Below are 23,481 nucleotides of genomic sequence, written 5' to 3'. Positions count from 1 at the left end.
CCAGGCAACTGAAAATATAAAAGTAGTAGAAAAGATGATCTGTTTTTATACTACTTTGCTCAACAGATAAATTTTCTAGAATATAATTGTACTGAATAACTTATACTTCCATTTTCTCAGGTTTTAAATGAATTATAATAAAAATCCATTTATGCTATTTAAATTATACTCCTCTCTAAATGGATTTTTCTTCATCTGACATTTTGTGCTGGTTTAAGCACTTTCAAAGACAGGCCTAAAACCAAATACAACCTTCCCAATACTTGAAATCATATCCAAATTTGAGTTTTTCTCAGGCTATAATATCTAGAATTTTTTAAGTTTAAAAAGTAATGTTTATTCCATATATGATACAAGCTCCATAAGTATTTGTGAATGACTGACTAAATTAATAGTATGCTATCACCTAATTATTTAGCTATATAAAATTACCCTGGTTATTTAAAAATATGTTCCCCAATTTTTTTGGATACACTTCTCACTAAAGGTGAGTCCATTTGTGCTGCTATAACAAAATATCTTAGACTGGGTAATTAATAAATAAAGAAACGTATTTCCCACAGTTCTGGAGGTGTGGCTGTCCAAGATCAAAGTGCTGGCAGGTTCAATGTCTGATAATGGTCTGATCTCTTCTTTCAAGATGGCACCTTGTACACTGTTTCCTTCAGAGGGTGCTAACTCTATGTCCTCATGACAGAAGAGATGGAAGGAATCGAAGGAACAGACTTACGCCTTCAAGCCCTTTTTATAAGTGGCTAATCCTATCCATAAGTGCTCCCCCTCATGACTTAATAACCCCCGAAATGCCCTACCTCTTAATCCCATCACACTGGCAATTAAATTTCAACATATGAAATTTGGAGGATACATTCACATCACAGTAGGTGGGATTTAATTTCCCACCCCTTGTGTATAGTGACTGACTTGGAACTGACAGAATGTGGTAGAGGTGACACTGAATGTCTTCCAAGACTAGTTTAGAGCAGGCAGTACAGCTTCTGCCTGGCTCTACTGGACATGCCTTTGGATCCCTGTGACAACACATACATAAGAAGTCTGGCTCCTCTGAAGCTGCCATGCTGGAGAGGTCATGCAGGGGTGGAGGGAGACGATTGAGGAGCCTGAGCTGTCGCAGATCCCAGCTGACTGAGTTTTCCGGCATCACCTGCCAGACTTGTAAGTGATTCCAGTTATTCCAGTCCTCAGCCTCAGAGCTGCTCTTGGCAAGTAGGGCAGAGATGAGCTTTTCCTGCTGAGCCCTGACTAAATTGCAGACTTCTAAGTAGGATAAATAGTGTTTGATACGTCTAGATGTGAGGATAATTTGAACAGCACCCATAGTAATGGGAATTTTCCTTAATCAGCATATTGACTCTATATGCTGCTTCCTGGATTGTCTTGGAGAACATTCTGACCCTTTTGCTCATTCCCTTTGGGCTAATTCCCTCTGTGGAAAAGGGGCATTCTTGCACTTGCCTACCACTCCTGTCTCCACAGTTTAGAGAGGGCTTTGTTCCTTTCCCTTTGTTCCCTTTCCTCTATCCAGGGAAAATATCAGACCTGTTGCCTTCCATAATGGGAACAAAATCACCTGTTTCAAAGCAAACTGCCTTAAGATACAGTTTGTAAAGATAGTACAATTAAGTGATAGGCTTTCCCTTTTCTTTACCCTAGAAACAGAAACAGAAACAGACTCAATGGAATGTGTTTCAGCATAATGGAGGTGACAAAGGAGTAGCCTCTGTATAGGAACAAAGCAACCAAAAAGAAAATTATAGCCTCATTAACCTGTCTAAGGTAGTGATTTTTTAAGTGGAAAGCAGTGGGTGGTGTAGTTTTTAAAAAGGTGGACCACATTACCATTTCTTCAGTGCTTCCTGTAGAGGAGGGTACTATCATTACATATATTCTCTAGGCCAAGGTTCACCTAGGCTAGAGAAAGAACAATCTAATGTAATTCTGTCTCATTAGTGCACTTCCCTCAAAAGGAAAATTATTTTATAAATGGTTGATATGTTTGCCAAATACAGAGCCTACTATAAATGATGCATGGTATTCTAGTTTATAAATTGATCTCCTATGAAATAATGTGTTTCTTCCCCTAAACTTGATCATGCCCCAGAAGGTTATTAGGATCAGTTCCTAAGCCACTGAAAAGCTTTGGCAACTCCACCGATGTAACAGTGCCTTGAAGGAGTCTACAGGAAGCTGATAACTCGTTTTTTTCTTTCTGTGATGTAAGTTTAGCATAGCAGGAAATAGTGTGTAATTAGAAGAGGTTCCCAGAGGTTGAGGCCGTATCTGGATGATTGCCAAGTCCAAACAGCACTTTCTAGACCGAATCTCAGGGAGTCCAGTTTCTGGAGTTAGTTTTATGGTTGTAACTTCTGCAACCCCAGACTTTTAATTCTACTCAAAGGCAAATATATCAGTCTGGTAAGTTTGGGTTTGTATCCCAAGATAGAGCCACCTCATCATCTAAAAGTCATTTGGAAAACTAAAGAATGACGGCTATCAACTATATAAGTAGCTTTCAATTCAAAAGAGTGAGGTGTAATATAATTAAGTTAAATTACATTTTGATTCTGGTTGCTGATATTATTTGATCATTTCATCAATGGTGTCAGCAAAACTGAGCACACCTTAGAGTCTAATTACATGTCCCTCAACCTCTTCCATTACATATTTCTCTCCTCTCCCTTTCAGCCTCACATCCTTCCTTCCTTCTCCTTTGTCACTGCCCACCAGAGGCAACTTGGTTATATTGATGATATCCTCTTATTTGTCAAAACTTCACCAAGCAGTTAATAACTTAGATTTATTTATGAAGAGTAGAGCAGATTGAAGTCAACTGACAGGCCCACACTATTTAAATTTTTTGTTACTAGGGTGACAATTCTACACCCAATTTTAGTTTTCAAAATCCAGGCAGAAACATCTTTATTGGGATTTAGCAATGACTTTGTTTTACAACCTGCAGAAATTACTAGGAAGATACATATTTTTCCCTCACCTTCTATTTTGTTCTCTATTTTCGTAAGAAAAAAAGAAATAAGCTGTCATAGTTTTATGAGTACAAAAAGGAAAACATTTTTTATGATCACCTCTGTCTACATAAGACTGAAATTTGTGAGCATTTAACACATTTGTACAGAAAAAATATTGAAAATATTGTAATATAAAAGTATCATTTTAAGGCAACCACCTACAAACTGAAACATTACTAAGGCATTTTTATGTGCCATCATGAGCCTGCCTATGAACTGAGTCATGTATGAGAATCTTAAAAAAAAAAATCCTAGGAGGTTCAAGATAACCCTTTCCATAATGATGAGACACATCCATAAAGAGGGGCTTCACTATTTTTGATTCTCATCCAGTATTTCATGGCATTCTGAGAGCGCTCATCTTCAGGGTCAGCTACATGGAGTGCAATATGCTCAGCACAGCCCGTCTCTAATACACAGCAAACATCTTTCCATTAAAATGTAATTTTTGCTTCTGCTTTTCCATCTAGCACATACGTTCTAGTGGTCCTTGTGTTGTTGGCCTCCTTCCATCCCCCCTTAGCTCTATTCTTTCTATTCAATTGTGCACAAATCAACCAGGGCCGTCAGGGCGACGCATTACGAATTTCGCTTTGAGGCCGTGCGCACCCCTCTCTGCGCAGAGGTCTGAGACAGTGGGTGCCTGGCCTATGTCACCCCACGATCGATGACACCTGAAGCTTCCCGGGTGAGGCTGTGACTGCCTGGCTTAGTCCCGGAGTCCGTGGCCACGAAGACTGCTGCCCTGACATGATTTTTATGACCATAGAACGTTGCATGCCTCCTGTTAAGGGAAAAGGTATCTAGGGAAGTTGGCTGTAAAGCCAAAACTCCTTATATAAATCTCTTTCCCACCCCCACTATTTCTATTATAAAATCAAAGAAACAGTATCAGCAAGGGGGGCACAAAACACAGCTTTTTATGTTTGCGTCTCACTTTGTTCCCAGCAGGATTGAAAGTGATTTTTAAGGATATGTAAAACAAGAGATTGGACATTTAAAAGTGAAAAGGGATAAAAACAAGGGTGGGGACATAAAATAGAGCCAGGAACAAGGCTTAAGTGATGTCTAAAATAATGACCTCTGCTATATGAGTGGGCCACAGTTTGGCACTAAATTATCTAGTAGTTCTCTATCAGCTAATGGCATCCCCCGACCCCAACTCAATTTGTGTATGAGCATTTCTAGGGGGAAGTGGAGAGGTCAGGGTGAGGGTGAAAATGTAGGCGTGTCCAGCCAGCTCATTTTTCATTTGGCTTCATGTAGGAGACAATTTTCACATAGCTGGAAGAAAGAACATCCTGGACCTTAAAGAAATCTTCCTCAAATATTGCTCTTCAGAGACAAAGGTGCTCGTAAATATTGGAAGGTATTGAATTCAAAATCTAGGCAGGCTTGCCTTGCCAGGAACAGAAACCTTAAAGATGTACACAGCTGCTTGCTCTCCTCTCCTTCACAGGCAGACAGCTCAAAAGATGATCTATTCTTGCTGTCTCGGATTCTTCACATCCCCCTCACTCTAAAACCATGCAAATCTAGCTGCCACCCCCACCACTTCACTGAAACTGAGCTTGCTGAGGTCCCCAAAGCACTTCGCAGTTATTTTACCTGGGTCCCAACAGCATTTGAACATTCACTGCTCTCTTTTTAAAATACCTTGTACCTTGGGTTCTCCTAACAGCACACGTTAGTGGCCATTATCTCCCTCTTCTCTGCTCATTTCTTCATGTCCTCTGTTGCCTTTTCCTTCTGCACTTGACCTTCAGTGTTGGTGTTCCTTGGGATGCTGTTCCAGTGCTGAGAACCCTTAATTAGAAAAGATTCACAAAAGTGTGGCCACCATACAGATCAGCAAAAAATCTTTCTAATTCTTCTGAATCCCAGAGTTGTAGGAAACCAGCCCCCACATCACCTGTGGGCACCCCAAGTGCAGTGGTGACAAAGGATTGAGAAAAAGACAGATTAAGAATAAAAGTGGGACCAGGGGGCCATCACTTATTACCAGAGGCAGTGAAGGCCCTGAGCTCTGATCTCTCACACTATTTGTTGGTGACAATCACTTTGATCTTTAGGCTAGGGGTAGAGTGATGGTGGAGTGAATCAGTGAGCCGGAACTGGTGTGTCATTCTAAAGATTGATAACAGTGGCAGTTTGGGAGTTTCACAAAACAAGAACATGTGGTTATCTTTAACCTATTGTCTATGTGAAGCTGGTAGAATTCGGGCCTTACAAGAAGCCTACAAGTCTGGTTACGTCTTAGTGCTATGAAGGGATTTTACGTCCTTGAGCACAATCACAATGTTTATGGTAACACAGCCTAGGTCACCCTGCACCAGAACATGAGGCATGGAGAGGCCTTCCTCCCCAGAGGCCTCCTGTGGTATTCCACAGTTTATTGTTCCTGATTTCTTTTATACATATAACCAGTTTAATGTGGGCACACTATAAACTCTTCCTACATTGCTGCTTCCCCCAACACAGAGTGAAGAATTTCATGAAGCTCTGGTTGACTGAATAATGGCTGCGGCAGACACAGTATTTCGACTTGGTTGGCCTCTATTCCAAACTCCCTCTGGGGTCTTTCAATGTACTGCAGACACTGGAGAGCTAGGAGCTACATTTCCTGACTGCTTTGCACCAAGGGTTTCAAATGCGATTTAGTCATTATTAATCAGAGGTGCTCCTGTGAAATTTGAATTTAGAACCGAGTTCAGTGGAGGGAGAGGCAGCAGTGCCTGAGGCATCCATTTAGCTGGTGTGAGGATCTAGCCAATGTGGCTCTGGGGTCAAGAATTCTGGTGGTGCCTTCCTGATACCTGGACTGATAGTTAGGGTAGTATGTTCATAAATGCAATATTTTTAGTGGCAGCCTCCTGATTCCCCTAAAAGGCCTATCAGGAAAAATTGTCCGAGGCTTGAAATTGGATCATAGAGATTGGGAGTGTCTTTCGGGAAAATTCTGGTAGAAACTTTAGGAATTTTCTAATTCAATAGGGGTGTACACTGGTGACTTCCTATTAACTATGCTGTTTTACAGCTCTGTAAGTAGAAATTTATTTGCAGCAAACTATAGAAATACAAATAGTTCTGTTTTTTACTTTTAGTTTTATTTGGATGTAGAAGAGACTGGATTTCATTTTTTTGCCCAGGCTGGTCTCAAACTCCTGGGCTCAAGCAATCCTCCTGCCTTGGACTCCCCAAGTGCTGGAATAACCAGCATGACCAGCCACAAATAATTCTTTATCCATAGCAAAGCAAATTTTTTTTTGGTAGCTATAAAATTGATTTTTGCCCTCAAGGAGAGATAATCCCAAACATTATTTTTTTTTTTTTGCCCTAAAGCTACATTGTCTAATATGAAAGCTACTAGTCATGTGGTTACTGAACTCTTATAATGTGGCAAGTTTGAATTGAGATGTCTTGTAAGTGTAAAAATACGCCAGATTTCAAAGACTTAATATGAAAAAGTATGTAAAAATTTCTCATTAATTTTATGTATTATTTATATTGATTATATCTTGAAATAATTCTATCTTAGATATCGTGGATTAAATAAGATATATTATTAAAATTAATGTTAATTATTTTTACTTCTTAAAATGTGACTCCTTGAAAATTTAAATTACAGATGAGGCTTGCATTATGGTCCTGTCCTATAGAATTTGAGCTAGTTTTGCCTCAATTAGCCAGTTGATTTCAACATTTCTGATTATATGTATCTCTGAATTCTCCTTTGAACTGTACTTAACATCTTACAGGTTCCCTCATTAATTACTGTATTAAATAAAATCTTTGTGACATGTCATTTTATACTTGCATGAGAATCACAGTTTTAACATTTATACTTTAGCAGTCAGTTCTCCTGCTAAAGTATAAATATATTTAATTTATACTAATTTAATATATTAAATTCCATTCTAAAATAGCTAAGGTGGTTTTAGTTACCTGATACTGCACCCTGAGTATACCCTGACATTAGCTTAAAATTGAACATTTACTATTTTCCAGATACTTTGTTAAACACTTTACACAGATTATTTTATTTAATCTTCAGAACAACTCTGTGAGGTAGGCAGTACACTCCTCATTTTACAGATGAGGCACTGAGAGTTAACAAAACTTGTCTAAGATAACCCGGAAGTAATAGCGGGACTCACACCTAAGCATACTGATTTTAAAGTGGACTTCCATCCATCATCACTGCTAGCACCTATTCTGTTCTACCAAAAACAGAAAGAAGGGCATATCTGTCACTGTGTTGACCTAGAAGCTGCAGTGTGGCAGGGAAGTTGCAGGTTATAGTTATCCCCTCACTTGTTCTGACTTCTCTGCTCCCAGGCCCTTTGAGTCAATTAGCTGGTTCTCAGAATCTTGGGCATAGCTCAAGCCTGAGTGGCTCTTTCAGACTCTCACCCAACTCAGGAGGTTGAATGACGGGCCATTTTCCACTGCAAGCTGAGAAGCACCTCTGCCAAGACCAGAAGGTCCTACTGGTGGAGGTGCATTAGAAGTATGTGACTCTGAGGGTCACAGAGCTTGCTAGACAGGCTGTCTACCATCTTTGGCAAAGGCAGAGAATAATTACACTGTAATAAGTTATTAATTGCCAGATTTTGCATTAAGTGATTTACATACATTCTCTCTAATCCTTTCAGTAGCTCAGTAGGGTAAATACTAGTATCATCATTTTAAAAATGAGGAATCTGGGTCTTAGGTTAATTATGGATGCTCTAGGATTCCCTGGATAATCACTGAACTCACTAGTCATGGGCTATATATCTGACAAATATTTCAAATATTTAAACATTTGATAATAAAGGAGTCTAGGTATTATTTGCCCACATGTAACTGAATAAGGAAACTTGTTAAAGAAAGAATAGCAAAAAATTTATATATTATCCTTCCATTATTAATGCTAGTTTAAAAGCTTGAAATTGACAGACAACTCAATATTTTCCAACATGCATCACATTAGCTTTTAATTCATTAGCTGTCTTTTTTCTACTATCTCCTTTCTTGCTATGGTCTACATTTTATATTCGTGCTGCAGAGACATCTGAAAGGATTATGCCACCCCACTTTAGTCCCAGGAAATAGAAATACTATGAATTATTGATAGTGTTAGCTTTCTAGTGCTTTAATTTCACCTCTGTTTCAGACAAGGGTATTAGTTAAATGGAATTTTTTTTTTATCACTCGAGAGCTTACTACGTAGGAAACACTAACTGACTTGAATTACAGAAAAGACAGTCCTATGTTGATTTCCATTTCTACAGAGGATGGATTCTCCATATATTCCACTCCCCTATAGTTTTGCTTAGCATTAGGTTAATACGGCTCAGTTTTCAAATGGAGTTCCTCAGAACCCGTGAAATTCCCCAGAGGTGCTTGTGGTACAACTGGAAAAGCAAGAGGGCTGGGTGGGATGATATGTGCACGTGCACATACACATGAGCACACACATAGGCCCCCAGCCATTCCCTTGCTTCAGAAAAGAACTTCACTTGTCTACTCTAAGCAATAAGCTTTTTTGTGAGATTATGTTGGAAGAAAGGATTCTTATCTTTAAAAAGCTTGAGGCTGGGTGTGGTAGCTGACACCTGTAATTGCAGCTCTTGGGAGGCTGAGGTGAGAGAACTGCTTAAGGTCAGGAGTTTGAGACCAGCGTGAGCAAGATAGTGAAACCTCATCTCTACAAAAAATAAAAAAATTAGCCAGGTGTGGTGGCACACATTTATAGTCCCAGCTACTCTGCAGGCTGAGGCAGGTGGATCCTGTGAGCCCAGGAGGTTGAGGCCAGAGTAAGTCATGATTACAACACTGCATTCCAGCCTGGGTGACAGAGTCTCTTTTTTAAAGAGACCCTGTCTCTTTAAAAAAAAAAAAAGTAAAAATATCCTAAGTTAATACAATAAATACAATAGTAGATGTTTGTACATCTTTGAGATACTAGGAAAAACTGTCTAAGGATTTTTATACTATATACTTGAGCATTTACAGCTGTACACTGGACTTGACAGAAGCGGACAGCATGTTTTATTACTGGGCTTCCTGTGGTGTTGTAAGAATTACCCTGAATTCTGGGTGAAGCCAGTTACCATGTATATTTATGTAACGAATCAACTCACAAGCACAAAAAATGCAGTAACACTGGGGCTGGCACAGATAAATGAACCAATTGCACAAGTAAACTTGGTTCACTTTCTCCTTTTTGGGTCAGTGGGTCCCTGAATCCATAGGCCTCCAATGTCCTTTAAGAGAAGGAATATAGTCATTGTTTGTGTTTTTCAGAATGGACTACCTTGAGTAAAATATTTTATCAGTTTCTACAGAAACTGATAAGAGCAAACATTTCTCTAACTTGCCAGCAGTATTTTAAAAAGTGAGGGTTTTGTGTGAGATAAAATGAAAGAGTTTAAAAGTAGCACTCAGGGTTCCTTTCTGTGTGTGGATGATATAGGTGCCTAGAAATTGCCCTCCTCCCCTGCATGGAAGCTGTAGACCTGGAGAAGACAGGCAGATAACAAAGACTCATTCATTCAATATACATGTATTTATTTGGGTGGGGGAGCTGAGTCTTTGTTTAAGTTTTATTTTTAATTGACAGCACCCACTATCACCAGGCATCATGCTAGGTGTTAAGAATCTAATAGTAAGACTAATCCTGCCAGCCTTTTTTTTTTTTTTTTTGTGGGACAGAGTCTCAATCTGTCACCCACACTGGCGAGATCTTGGCTCACTGCAACCTCCACCTCCCAGGTTCAAGCAATTCTCATACCTCAGCCTCCCAAGTAGCTGGAATTACAGGCACCCACCCCCATGCCTGGCTAATTTTTGTATTTTTAGTACAGACAGAGTTTCACCAGGTTGCACAGGCTGGTCTCGAATTCCTGGCCTCAAGTGATCTGCCCGCCTCCGCTTCCCAGAGTGCTAGGATTACAGCATGAACCATGGTGCCCAGCCTGATCCTGCCACCTTCTTAGAATTTGCATTCTAACGTGGAGGAGGCATATAATAAACATGTTTATTATATATGTTTGTCATGATGCACACAACAGAATAGGAGTGGGGCCCTTTTAACATAGGGCAAAGAGGGGGCCCCTAGGACAGCAAAATCTAAGTGCATTTTAGAAGGCCACAGCTGGCCTCTGCTGGTTTCCAAAGCAATAAATGTGTGGTGCTTACTGAATTTGATGACTAAATATGTGCCATCTGTACTCAATAATTATGATGCTGTGGAAACCCTGAGGGGACCAATTACTGGTCTGTATAGGAACAAAATATATAGTACAGTTAATTTATTACACAAATAGATTTTCCCTTGGTCATTTGACATTTATCAGCACTGTGTTTTATTTTTTTTTAATGCAAATGTGGCCTGAAGGATAAATAAAAGTAATACATGCAAGATCATTGTCCTTTGCTATTCCATAAAAAATTGTCTTCAATACAGTTTATGATCCTCAAACATATAAAAAAAATGCATCCCTACTGAAATCTCCTCTTATACTGTTACTTTATAATTGTTAAAGGCAACATGATTTTTGTAAGGGATTAAAATGCACTTTACAAAAATTAATTTCATTTACAAAACCTCTACTTAGGTATGTAAAATATATTAGACAGAAGAGGGACACATGGTTATCAACTAACCTGACTTCTCTCAACAGAAGTTTCCAGTTTACATTCTTATTCTTTCATTTTTACTAGTTGAACTTCCTTTTTTGTTTTTAAAAGCTTATCAGTGGACCAGCCTTTCTTAGATCTTTCAGGTATTTCTATTTATATGCAAAACGGATTCAGATTTGCAGCAGAAATGTTAGACTTCAATCTGACATAATTCATCCATCTACCCACTCATCCATTCAATATTTATTGAGTCAACTAAACTCATAGGTAAAATATGCTGGAACCAGAGCAGTGTATTCTGGTTGTGTTGGCTTCTTGGGTAGGTGAACACTGTTCCTGGCTGTTTTCTTTCTTTGCACACTTACTGTAGCAAAATTCTGAAAGGCAAGTAAGTAGTCAAACTGGCTGGATAGCCTAAAAAATTTGAAATTATCTGGCCAAGTGCAGTCGCTCACACTTACAATCCTAACAATTTGGGAGGCCAAGGTGGGAGGATCACTTGAGGTCAGGAGTTTAAGACCAGCCTGGGCAACATAGTTAGACTCCATCTCTACAAAAAAAAAAAAAAAAAAAAAAAAAAAAAAAAACTTTTAAATTAGTCAAGCATGGTAGCTCATTTCTGTAGTCCCAGATACTTGAGAGGCTGAGATGGGAGGATCACTGAAGCCCAGGAGTTTGAGATTACAGTGTGCTATGACTGTGCCACTGCATTCCAACCTGGGTGACAGAGTGAGACCCCCCCATCTCAATAAAAAAGAACAAACAGAAAAATTATCCAGTCTGGTCAATGTGCTAAAACAGACTAACAGAATGAACTTGAGGAAAATAATTCAGGAAAAATATATGGGGTGGTTTACCTAGCAACCCCTAGGAAAAGAAAAACATTCATACTACTAAGGGAGTTCAGTAAGGCGTCTGATTACAATATAAAAGATCACTAGTTTTTCTTTATCTTGTTTAAAAACATAATGACTACAAAGTATCTTGTTCAAAATAGCAAAAAAAAAAAAAAAAAAAAACCTAAATATAAATTTATCAAGAAATAGGCAAGACCTGAACTGAACAAACTAAAATTTTATTGAGAAAATTTAAAGACTTGAGCAAAAGTAGAGAAAATTTTCACTCTTGATGACAAGCTTAAATGTTGTTAGAATTGCCACCTCCCTCCAAATTATTTTTAGATTTAAAAGGGATGTGAAAGGATTGGACAAAATTATGCTAAACTCTAATAGAATGTATGACACAAACAAGGACATTTAAAACTAGAAGAATAAAGAGGTGGAGGTATAGGGACTAATGGACATTAAAATATATTCTAAAACTATAATAATTAGAACAGTACTGGTTTAAGGATTAACTAATCAATGGTGCCAAATAGAATGTCTATAAACAGACTCAGGCATATATACAAATTTAATATAACAGTTACATTTGGAATCTGTAGAAATGGATAAATTATTCAGTAAAAGGTTCTGGGGGAAATGTCTATTCAAAATTAAGATATCTTTTTCATATAAGGCAATCACATAATTCCAGATGTATGAAAGATTTAAATATAAAGGATAAAGCCATACTTTCATATAAAGATGGCACATTTTGAACACATACATTTGCCTCTGCTCCCTCCTAAACACTGCTTAAATATCAGTAAAAAGGATTTTTAAAAACACCCACAAGGACAAACAGTGGGAGATATAGCTACCACAATAAAACTTTGGGAACTAGAAAGCAGATGAGCAGGTGGTAACGCAGATCTGACTGTAAACCTGCAATGGATAAAGCAGAGAAATGGTCCAGTTAACACGGTGGAAATCCCTCAAAGCTCAGGCCACTAGAAGTGGGCATGAGGTGGGGCTAAAAATGATTCCAAATCTGTTTACTAAGTAGTTGTCCTCCATTTCACACAGGAGAGTAGCTGCCCTGCCTACCCAGGCAGAAGCCAGAGTTTCATTTTTTTTGATTCGGTCTCACTCACTCTGCCGCCCAGGCTGGAGTGCAGTGGCACGATCTCGGCTCACTGCAACCTCCGCCTCCCAGGTTCAAGCAATTCTCCTGCCTCTGCCTCTCGAATATCTGAAATTAAAGGTGCACACCACCATGCCCAGCTAATTTTTATATTTTTTAGTAGAGATGGGGTTTCACCATGTTGGCTAGGCTGGTCTTGAACTCCTGACCTCAACTGATTTACCTGCCTTGGTCTCCGAAAGTGCTAGGATTACAGGTATGAGCCACCGAGGCACAGTTGAGAAGATGATGTAGTGCTGAAGACAGGGATTCAGCGAAAGTTAATTCCTGGATGTTGGGCCCTTAACCTTCCTAGATTCTCAAAACACACATAACTAGACTCATAGCTTCTAGGCAGGAAATAGAGTGTATCTTTCCTGGAGAATATGACCAGCCCAAGAGAAAAGATGTCAAGGTACCAACATCAGCGGCTCCCAGATGCAATGGTCACCCTAGGAAACCTAAGACCACAGCTCAGCACTAAGGAGAAAGAGAAGTCCATTGCAGATTGGGGGATGGGGAGATTGACACTCCGTCAATCGCTCCAGGAAACATCTGATTGAACTGTTAAATCTGCTCTCTGAAATGGATTGTCCCTACTGAAAAAGCTCTGGCCCAGGCATTGATCCCAGGCTCCACTGGTTTGGACCCTGCTTTTAGGACAGTCATCTGAAGAGTACATCGCATGGCAGGCAGTGTGTTTGCAGGTCCCTGGCCATCTAGACGAACTGTAAGTGTCCTCATTGCTCTTTTGCAATTTCTTTCAGTTAACATTTGTCAACTCTTAGAGCAATTATTACACCTTTTCACTTTATTCAGTTCCTCAACTCTCCCACCACCACTTACTACTTATTTTATAAGTAAAATAAGTATAATTTACTTATTCTTAGTAAATTACCTTACCTCCCACACAGAGAAGATGGAAGCTAGGTCATGTGAATGCCTCTTCCTATCCAAATTGCTCTCCAATTTTTTTTTTTTAATCCATTGTTTTCTCTTCCATACAGAGAAGATGTGTCCTCTTTTCCATACCTAATGAGTCAACTCATCTCTTGATCCTGTTTCTTCTGACTGCTCTGGGCCTTGTTCTGTCAATGATCATTCCTTTGCTGGAATCTCCATTCACTCCCTTTGCCTACTTGTGAGAGTATGTGTAGTGGACACTGATCTACCACTCAGATTCTCTTTCAGGATTGATGGATTCAATCCCCCAGATGCCAGAAGTGCTGCTGGAAGATGGTCCTCAGCCATCAGTCCTCTTCAGAAATTGCTCAGAAGAAGAAAGTCACCTCACTCAAGATCACATCCTCTTCCCTGGGCAGCTCTCCTCTAATGACTGGGTTAATGTGGGGAATATAAAGACCAGCTCTCTCACCTTAACTTGAGACAACTCTTAAAGGTCTTCCCAGTTTCAGAGCTCCTTGAGTCTTGGCTAAAGACTTCACTGAGACTGCATCACTGCCCAGCTCTCCCTCAGTCCAATCTTGTCTCCTTTGCTTGCCTCCCACAAGTTGTTAAACCTGAGAGCATTCCCTAATTAACTTCCTGCATGCTAATCATCTCAGAGCCCTGCATCCCATCCTCCTTCTGACAGTATGTTTGTAAGACAAGGACATTTAATAATTTGTCAGGTAGTACTAGGTTGCCCTTTCAAAAATCTGTACAAATTTGCATGCCAGTCACCAATGTAGAAAAGTTCCTCTTTCCCTACACCCTAACTGCCACTACTGGAGATTAATCAAGCTTTTAAATCTTGCCATTTCATAAGTGACAGATGGTGTCTTATTCTTTATTTGTATTTTTTTAATTATGCTTAAAAGTGAGAATGTTTTTACATATTTACTGGCTATTTATATTTCCCTTTCATTTGCTTGTGTTATTTGCCCATTTTTCTGTTGCACAGTCATACATATTGGTAACGCACCATGTACCATAAATACGGTATATTAATTTCCAAGTACCGTTTGTATAGTAAGAAAGCTGCAAATAAGTTTTATCAGATTGCTTTTTGTTTGGTTTTGTTTAAGACTTTCTTCTGGCATTCAAATGTTTTGCATTTTTTAAATTTGTGAACATCATCAACATTTTTCCTGTGCTTCTTGGTTTTCTGTCATGCTTAAATTGGCATTTCCCATTCTAAGATTTGGGGGAAAAAACCACTTATATCTTCTTTAAAACTTAGCTCAAATGTCATTGCTGTCACAAATATGTCTCTGGGTACCGTGACCAGAGTTAACCCCCTCAATTCCCTTCTCCCTTGATGTAAATCACAATGCCCATCATATTCTGAGGGAAGGAATTCCATTTTAAATCTCCATGTATGCCCTCCAGTATCTAGAATGACTTAAAGTCCTACGTAATTATTTATTGAATTGTATTAACTAGTACCATTCGATTATGTGACTCTAACACTAAGGATTAGTGATTATATGTATACATACATGCATGTGTTTATACATATATAAAAACACACACATATATGTATATTCCACACGAATTCTCATTAGACATAAATATTGTGACTGGTTCTTTTTTTACTTGGAGAACTCTTAGTTCTGCTATCTTCAATCCTGAGCCACACCTACCAAGGCCTGACTGCAAAAGCAGCACATGAGAGTGAGGTCTCAGGGCTTGCCAAGTGACAGGTGACCAGAACACTCCTAGCTGAGGAGGCAGATCAGGCAGGGCAGTTCTTAGCAACAGGGCTGCATATATGGAGCCATGACACAAAGTGACCATCCTCCCCACAGGGTAAACAGAGCTCAGTCTCCCAACACCATGACCATCTGCCCCATCAGTGGCATAGATTCCTCCCAGGCTATACTTTTGGCTGGGAAGAAGTCCCTGATGACATTCAGGACCAGATACAGGCAGGTATCTTAACTAGGTGAATACATTGAGCTGTCAGCTCAGGTGGATCAGTCATTGCAGTTCCTATGCCCGGTAGTCCTAGTCTTGATTCATTGGTTTCAGTTTCTCCCTTCTCATTCTCTTGAGCCCATTCAAATATGGCTTTCATGCCACCACAACTTCTCCTGCCAAGGTCACAGGTCATGTCCACATTGCTGAACACAATGGCCAATTCTCATTTCTCACTGTCCGTGCCAGCAGCATTGGCCTGGTGGATCCCTCTCTGCTTGCTGAGGGCTCGATTGGGCTTCCTGCATACCAGTTTTTCTCATACCTCCCTGGATGCTTCTCCTCCTTTGCTGGTTCTTCCTCTGCTTACTGAGCACTTAACATTGGAGGACTCCCAAAGTACAGTCATTGGACCTATCTTTCTATCTATATTCATTTTCTTGATGATCCCAGCCAATCTTGGAGTTTTCATCACTGTCTATCTGCTGACAAATTCCAAATTTTATTTCCTTTAGCCAGACTCGTAGGTCCAACTGCCTACTCAACATCTCACTTTTGGATGTCTAACAGATATCTCAAATGTAACACTCCAAAACTGAGATTCTGCTCTTCCCCTTCCCCCAAAATCTGCTCCTCTCACAGTCTCTCCATTTCAGCAAATGACAACCCCATCCAACTGGTTACTCACACCAAAAACTCTCGTGTCATCCTTCACTCCTCTCCTTTTCTCACACCCACATTCAATCTGTCAGCAAATCTACTTTTACTATATCTTCAAAATATACGCATAATCTGAATCATCCTCACAACCACTCTGCTAACCACCTTGGGCAAGTTACTATCTCTTAAGTGTCTCTCTTTTCTCATCAATAACTGGGGGTAATACTAGCCTATCACTTACAGGGTTCACATTTGAAATAAAGGATAAGACATGTAAAGAACTTCACAAAGTGTCAAACCAATTGTTAGTGCTTGGCCAGGCATGGTGGCGCACACCTGTAATCCCAACACATTGGGAGGCTGAGAGGAGAGGATTGCTTGAGGCTGGGAGATCAGCCTAGGGAACATAGTGAGATCTTGTCCTACTAAAACTCAAAAAAATTAGCCAGGTGTGGTGGTGTGTGCCTATAGTCCCAGCTACCTGGGGACTGAGACTGGAGGATTGCTTAAGCCCTGAAGGTCAAGGCTGCAGTGAACCATGATCACACCACTGCACTCCACCCTGGGTGACAGAGTGAGACTCTGTCTCAAAAAAAAAAAAAAGTTGTTAGTGCTTAATAAATTTTAGCTCTCATTATTATTTGTGGCCTCTCTTTTCTAGGTTTCAGGAAGACATGACTAGTAAAGTTGAAGCTATCAGCTCCTTTTCATAAAAACTGAGTTTTTTGGCTGGCCACATGGCTCACACCTATAATCCTAGCACTTTGGGAGGCTGAGGCAGGCAGATCACCAGAGGTCAGGAGTTCAAGACCAGCCTGGCCAACACATGGTGAATCCCTGTCTCTAATAAAAATAAAAAAAATATCCAGGCATAGTGGCAAGCACCTGTAGTCCCAGCTACTCGGGAGGCTGAGGCAGGAGAATTGCCTGAATCTGGGAGGTGGAGGTGGCAGTGGGTGGAGATCTCGCCACTACACTCTAGCCTGGGCAACAGAGTGAGACTCTGTCTCGAAAAACAAAACAAAACAAAAAAGAGTTTTTTTCTTCAGCATATGAAATTTTCATTTTAAAGATTCCAACTAAATGAGCTAAAGGAAAAGAAAAAGAAGCAAAGTCTAAATTAAACCTCACCCAGTAAAACTGTCACAAATATGATCCAAATAAAGGGTTAAGAAAGCACAATGGCAATTTGAGTCATTGGATTTCTTCTCTAGCCTGATTAAGAGTAATTTTCAGCTAACCCAGAAAATATTCTTGATCTAAAGTTATGTAAGATTGTCACATATCATACTGCATAGCTGTATACAGCCCTAGCTTCATAACCTGAAGTAATTCTGGGATATGAGTAAACTCATAGGATGTTTCTACAATAGCAACTGAGATAACAGCCACTATTTGTATAAAATAGCTTTGTTTTAGGGAGCCGCGGTGGCTCCGGCCAGTTGTTCTGGTGCTTGAGGAGGTGAGGCTATGAGTTCAAAGCCAACCTGAGCAACGTAACAAGCTCTCATTGATTAACAAAAAATTTTTAAAAAATAGCATTGTTTTATAAACCCATAGTCCCACTAAATCTATCATCCCAACTAATTATTAATAGGTAGAAAGATTCTGGAAAATCCTCAGTGTTAGCTGAGATGTCAGCAATATACAATAGGCCTGAATTATATAGGAAGCATCTAGGGTAAGTGCCCTAATGCATAAATTAGATATATGGATATCACTAATAATATAAACCATTGCACTAATAAGCAGAAAAATATTTCAGAGCATTCAACTTGTACTTTAATATAATTGCTTTGTTAATATATGTGATGAGAAACAATATTTGGATAAGAAAAAATGCTCATCTTTTAATGTTTTTGGAAAATAATGTTTATTCTTTATTCTTTCAGTATTTATCTCTCTCACCATATATATATCTCTGTTCATGCATGTGTGTGTGTATATGTATATATTGATCTCTCTCACCATATATATATCTCTATGTTCATGCATGTGTGTGTGTATATACATATACACACACACACACACACACACACACACACACACACCTAAATACATGAAACATCTACCACGTGCTGAGTAATGAGGAAACAATAGTGAATTGTTTTTATTACTAAGCTCCTTATAAAAATGTTTTTATCATTTTGAGTATAAGAGCTAGGTAACAATGGCCTTGGAGTGTTTTAAGTTGGGGAGTGCGGGGAATAACTAATATAAAATAATCAGGAATTTCCTGTTCTTAATTTATTAGCTTTTCTTTGTCCATATTTAATTATACTTTATGGTATTCTTAGAGTGATATATACAATGTAAACCAATTTAAATATCACATATATGCAAAAAGTTACTTAGTAAACTCCCATTAATACCTACCACAGGATCATTTTAGCCTATCCATGTATACTCTGTGTGCTAATTTTATTTATTTGTCTATTTTTTGTAGGAAGTCCTGGCTGAGCAAGGTTGGAAGCCCTAGTTCTCGCATTGACCGCACGAATTTTTCTAATGAAAAAACCATCTCTAAACTTGAATACTCTAATTTTAGTATCAGATACTAATAGAAGAGAAAAATCATAAAGCTTACACTCCACAACAGATACTGTATGTTCTTAAGACTATGTATATTAGAATAATGGTAGCAGAGTAGTATAAAAAAGAAACTTTGTTCTGAAAACTAGCTGATTGTATGTATTACTAAAAATGTCTGACACTGAAGTAATTTTACTAAACTGTGTTTTCAACAAGCAAAAATATAGAATTCTAAGATCAAAATGTCATTACAAGGTATTTAGTATGAACATTTAAACTTGTCTCATGGAATCTTTAATTTCAATGAATATTACAGCATATATGTTATTTAGTGAGACATAACACAATAAAGTTAACCATTTAAAAATTATTTTCACATACTGTTGTCTGTGTTGAATTATAAAATCCTCTGAATAACAATTTGTGACTACAGTTGAATAATTTGTTATTAAACTTTTTAAAAAGAACCAGTGGTTAGAAATAAATGTATGTGATGATCAATATAACTATAAAATATTACCAACAAATAATTTTAAATTCTGGTTAATGTGAACATTATTCAGTTGGAGCTACTTAATGCCTCCTATATGGTGGTGTCCAGTGAACATTCAGGCTGAATTGTGGTAGCTAACAAGAACTCACTACTTCAGTACAGCAGGCAGAAGATTTTCAACCACCACCCACAACAGATGTCCTATTAACCAGAAAAGAAACTGACAGTCTAAGTGAATCATATAATAATGTCCCCTAAACTTAGCCTATCACTTGGGAATCTTCACATGTAACTGATAAAGCAACAGAGAATTTAAGGGGAAGTTTTTTTTTCTATCACATAAAATTATAATATTGAAAAACTAGGACCTTTAATGCAAAACACTGGGGAATTTCAAATGTTGTAGGCATATACTTGCACATCTTCTGTGATTTTCAAACTTTTTATAGCAATGGAATCCTTCCTTAAACCAAAATTTTATGTAGAATTGAATACATAAGTTAAAAAAAAATCACAGCTACTGTAATTAAAGTAGAGATGGGAGTCCCCAGAGCCTTGCACACTTGGTGTCCCTTTCTCTACTGGGACAATTTCAAATACCTTGCTAGTACACTTTGAAAACTACTATTCTAGCTGTGGAACAAATCTCCATTGCTGTCCTCCATGGCCTGGAGAATGAAATGAAGGCCTTTTTCTCTTCTACCTACTGCAAGGTAAGAAATTAGAAGAGATGAAGAGCGGGGTGAGTTTGTTCATTGGGAAGGTTAACTCCTTGATGATAATATTGATATCACATGTATATAAAACAACACAACATTAGGGAATGACTTTCCAGACAAACAAAGGAATAAAGAACTTTTCTATTATTCTAATACCATCATCATGTTGAGTATTATACATGTCAAATGTCACATGGGAGAATCTGTTGAGATACTCATTTAGATTTTGCTCTCCTTCTGTTTCCCCACTCCTGATTCAAGAACGGCAGACAAGTCTTTGTGTTCCCTTATTTCAGGGAAAGCTTTGGGTGCCAGATCCCCACAGTTTGTTGGAAGACAAACTTTCTTCCAACATTTCATTTAAAAGAGAGCATTATCCTGTGGGTTGAGGAGAAAGACAAAGGCTGGGCTTTTAGAAGGTAAAAGAGAAGTGGTTGTAAGAGCCAAAGAGGACAAGGAGATTATCCAGGACTTTGGAAAGGAACCAAAGGTTGTGCATTTCCCAAGCTATGGAGACCTGCACCTTTCTCCCCAGTGGCGCCTCTGCATATAGCTAAACCTGAAAGGGAAGCAGCTATAGTACCCAGAGAAGCTAGATCCCAGGCCCAGGGTCTCCCAGCATTACTAAGATTCCTGTCTCCAAAACTTTTTCAAAGCATCCTACAAACACCAGCGTAGTTACAAGGAACCACAGTGATCTGAACAGTGGTCATAGTAACTGGTATGCGCTGGAAACCAGAGGTCTTTCCTTAACGTTTTCTCTATATATAACCCTTTATGTGCTCCTTCTGAGAGTGGGAACAAAGCAACAGGGATGACTAAATATCCACCTCCAGACAGGCTTGGGAGCTGGCTTGCTTTGATTTGGAGAAAATAAAACAGACTTTTTTTTTTACCAGCAAGTTTGAAAGCAAAACCCGTATCTCTCTACACATAGAAAGGCTAAGTGGGCCGGGCGCGGTGGCTCACGCCTGTAATCCCAGCACTTTGGGAGGCCGAGGCGAGTGGATCACGAGGTCAAGATATCAAGACCATCCTGGTCAACATGGTGAAACCCCGTCTCTACTAAAGCTACAAAAAATTAGCAGGGCATGGTGGCGCGTGCCTGTAATCCCAGCTACTCAGGAGGCTGAGGCAGGAGAATTGCCTGAACCCAGGAGGCGGATGTTGCGGTGAGCCGAGATCGCGCCATTGCACTCCAGCCTGGGTAACAAGAGTGAAACTCCGTCTCAAAAAAAAAAAAAAGAAAGAAAGAAAGGCTAAGTGATTGAAAAAAATATATGCTCTCAGAAGTGACACCAATATGTCGCTTTTTATTATCCTGATATCCTTTGGCAGTCCTCTTTAAAAAAATCACACTTTGCTAGAATAATCTTCTAACTGCACAAAGTGAATCCCACTAATCGAGATTACTTAATGATTAGTACATAACTAAATTTTATTACTAGATGAAAAATGTAGATTATGGTTGAAAAATGGGTGTTCAGGAGTGGGTAGGAAGCAAGGGAAATCAGGCTAAAGCAATATAAAAATGTGCTATGGAGACCAGGCAACACTTCTCAACAGTAAACTTAATATGCCGAATTTCATATTGAATTTACACAGCGAATTTTTAATTTCCATTATTTTAGATAACAAATTGTGATAGGTTTGTGTCAGAATTAGACATTTTAGAAACCAAGAAAAAATTTAAGCAAAAACTGGAGACCTACATTTCAGTGACTATCAACCAGTGATCTCAACACTCCGTGCACCCATGCTATTCCCCCAAGACACGACATATCAGAATTAGGGGAGAAGTGTGATTATAAAATCATATTATTTTCCACATTTGTACAAAAATATCTTTTTGTTTTTGAGGCAGGGTCTTGTTCTGTTGCCCAGGCTGGAGTCAGTGGCATGATATTGGTCATTGTAGCTTCGACTTTCTGGGCTCAAGCAATCCTCCTACGTCTGTCACCCAAGTAGCTGGGACTATAGGTACATGCCACCACACCCAGCTAATTTTGTTTATTTTTTGTACAGACCAAGTCTCACTATGTTGTCCAGGCTGGTCTCAAACTCTTAGACTAAAGTGATCCTCCTGCCTCAGCCTTCCAAAGTGCTGGGATTACAGGCATGAGCCACTGCACCCAACTAAAAATGCTGATTTTTTAAACCCAAGAAGTTCAATAGAATTTTCTTAGCTGGAGGGAATGTGCAAAAAAACCAGACTCTTTACCGGTAAGGCACATAGGAATGACAGGGGTGTAGGAGACAAATTAGATTTTTATCTGAGGAAGGGTGTGGGTCTCTAAGGTTGAAGAGAAGCAATCCAAGTTTCATCTGGGAGTGGGAATCTTTAAGTTCGGGGAGTACCCTAAGGCCTGAAGAACACAGCGTAGCACCTCACAGTACAAAGGCAGAAAACACTGCAGAAGGCAGGAACAGGCAGTGGGTGGAGACAGTCAGCAATATCAGTCAGTCTGACTTTGCGGCAGGCTGATCACCATTTTTAAGACTAAGTATTTTTAACTTCACCTACTGAAGGAATTTTTCAAAAGTATGTATCACTAAACTCATATAGGGACTACAGAAAAACAGAATTCACTTCTAAAAATTAGCTTGTATTTGAAAGTATACAGGCCACAAATATACTTTACACAGTAACTCTCCTTGGTTTCTGTTGATAAAGAAATGTTCTCTATTTGGTTAAAAGGAAACATTTTCATGTCTGGGACTAATTTCAGGAGCTGAAAACAGGCAGCATGGTATGGCAGAGAATGCTCTGCTCTAGGAAGCAGAAGACCTGCATTCTGGCCCAGTCTATCCACTGATGAGCTGTGCCTCAGTTCCCTCAACTGCAAAGTCAAGAAGTTAAACTAAATCAGGATTTTGTACTGCATTCCATTGAGCCACAGGACTCCCAGGAGGTGGTACCAGGAGGGCTACAGAAGGGCAGTCAGAAAGATGGGCAATCTGACCTTGGCCCAGGGCCCTGATCCCCACACCGATCAGAGCAGCTCCACCCCCATCTCTTCCATACATCGGGATTGTCCATAAGACATCTTTGAGAAGAATTCTGCCTCAAAGAAAATTTTCAAACCACAAAGACACAAAAAAATTTAGTATCTAGGGTCTTCTTTTTTCAGTGTCGATAAATGCTAAACTCAAATGCAGTTCCCATTCTCCTGATACTTCTGTCAAGCCCATGAAGTATGTGCATGTAACCTTAAGCTATTTCTGTTGAAAACACATATAATTCATGAAAAGTACTATTAGAAAAAAGTTCTTCTTTATAATGGTTTCCATGAAGGTCCACAGTGGCTAAGGTGGCTACATTTTTTTTTATTTTTTATTTTTGAGACAGACTCTCACTCTGTCACCCAGGCTGGAATGCAGTGACACAGTCAGGGCTCATGGCAGCCTCAATCTCCTGAGTAGCTGGGACTACAGGTGCCACCTGTAATCCCACCAATTTTTCTATTTTTGGAAGTTTTTTGTAGACACAGTGTCCTGCTATGTTGCCCAGGCTGGTCTAAAACTCCTGGCCTCAAGC

The 23,481-nt window shown here is 39.2% G+C and overlaps 1 protein-coding gene across 2 annotated transcripts in view; it reads left to right on the top strand.

Annotated features, from left to right (window-relative positions):
• ACYP2 (acylphosphatase 2) overlaps nt 1–19,101 on the top strand; it is a 199,011-nt gene extending 179,910 nt beyond the window's left edge. For both annotated transcript variants that reach the window (XM_008980708.5, XM_017964335.4), the window contains one exon: nt 18,646–19,101. In XM_008980708.5, the coding sequence (XP_008978956.2) occupies nt 18,646–18,760 (115 nt within the window). In that variant the 3' untranslated portion in view covers nt 18,761–19,101. The remainder of the gene's footprint in view (nt 1–18,645) is intronic.
• The last annotated feature ends 4,380 nt before the right edge of the window (nt 19,102–23,481 follow it).

Source organism: Callithrix jacchus, chromosome 14 (genome assembly GCF_049354715.1).
Source record: "Callithrix jacchus isolate 240 chromosome 14, calJac240_pri, whole genome shotgun sequence".
NCBI lineage: Eukaryota > Metazoa > Chordata > Mammalia > Primates > Cebidae > Callithrix > Callithrix jacchus.
The sequence above is the reverse complement of the archived record's forward strand: the minus strand, read 5'-3'. Positions and strand labels throughout refer to the sequence as shown.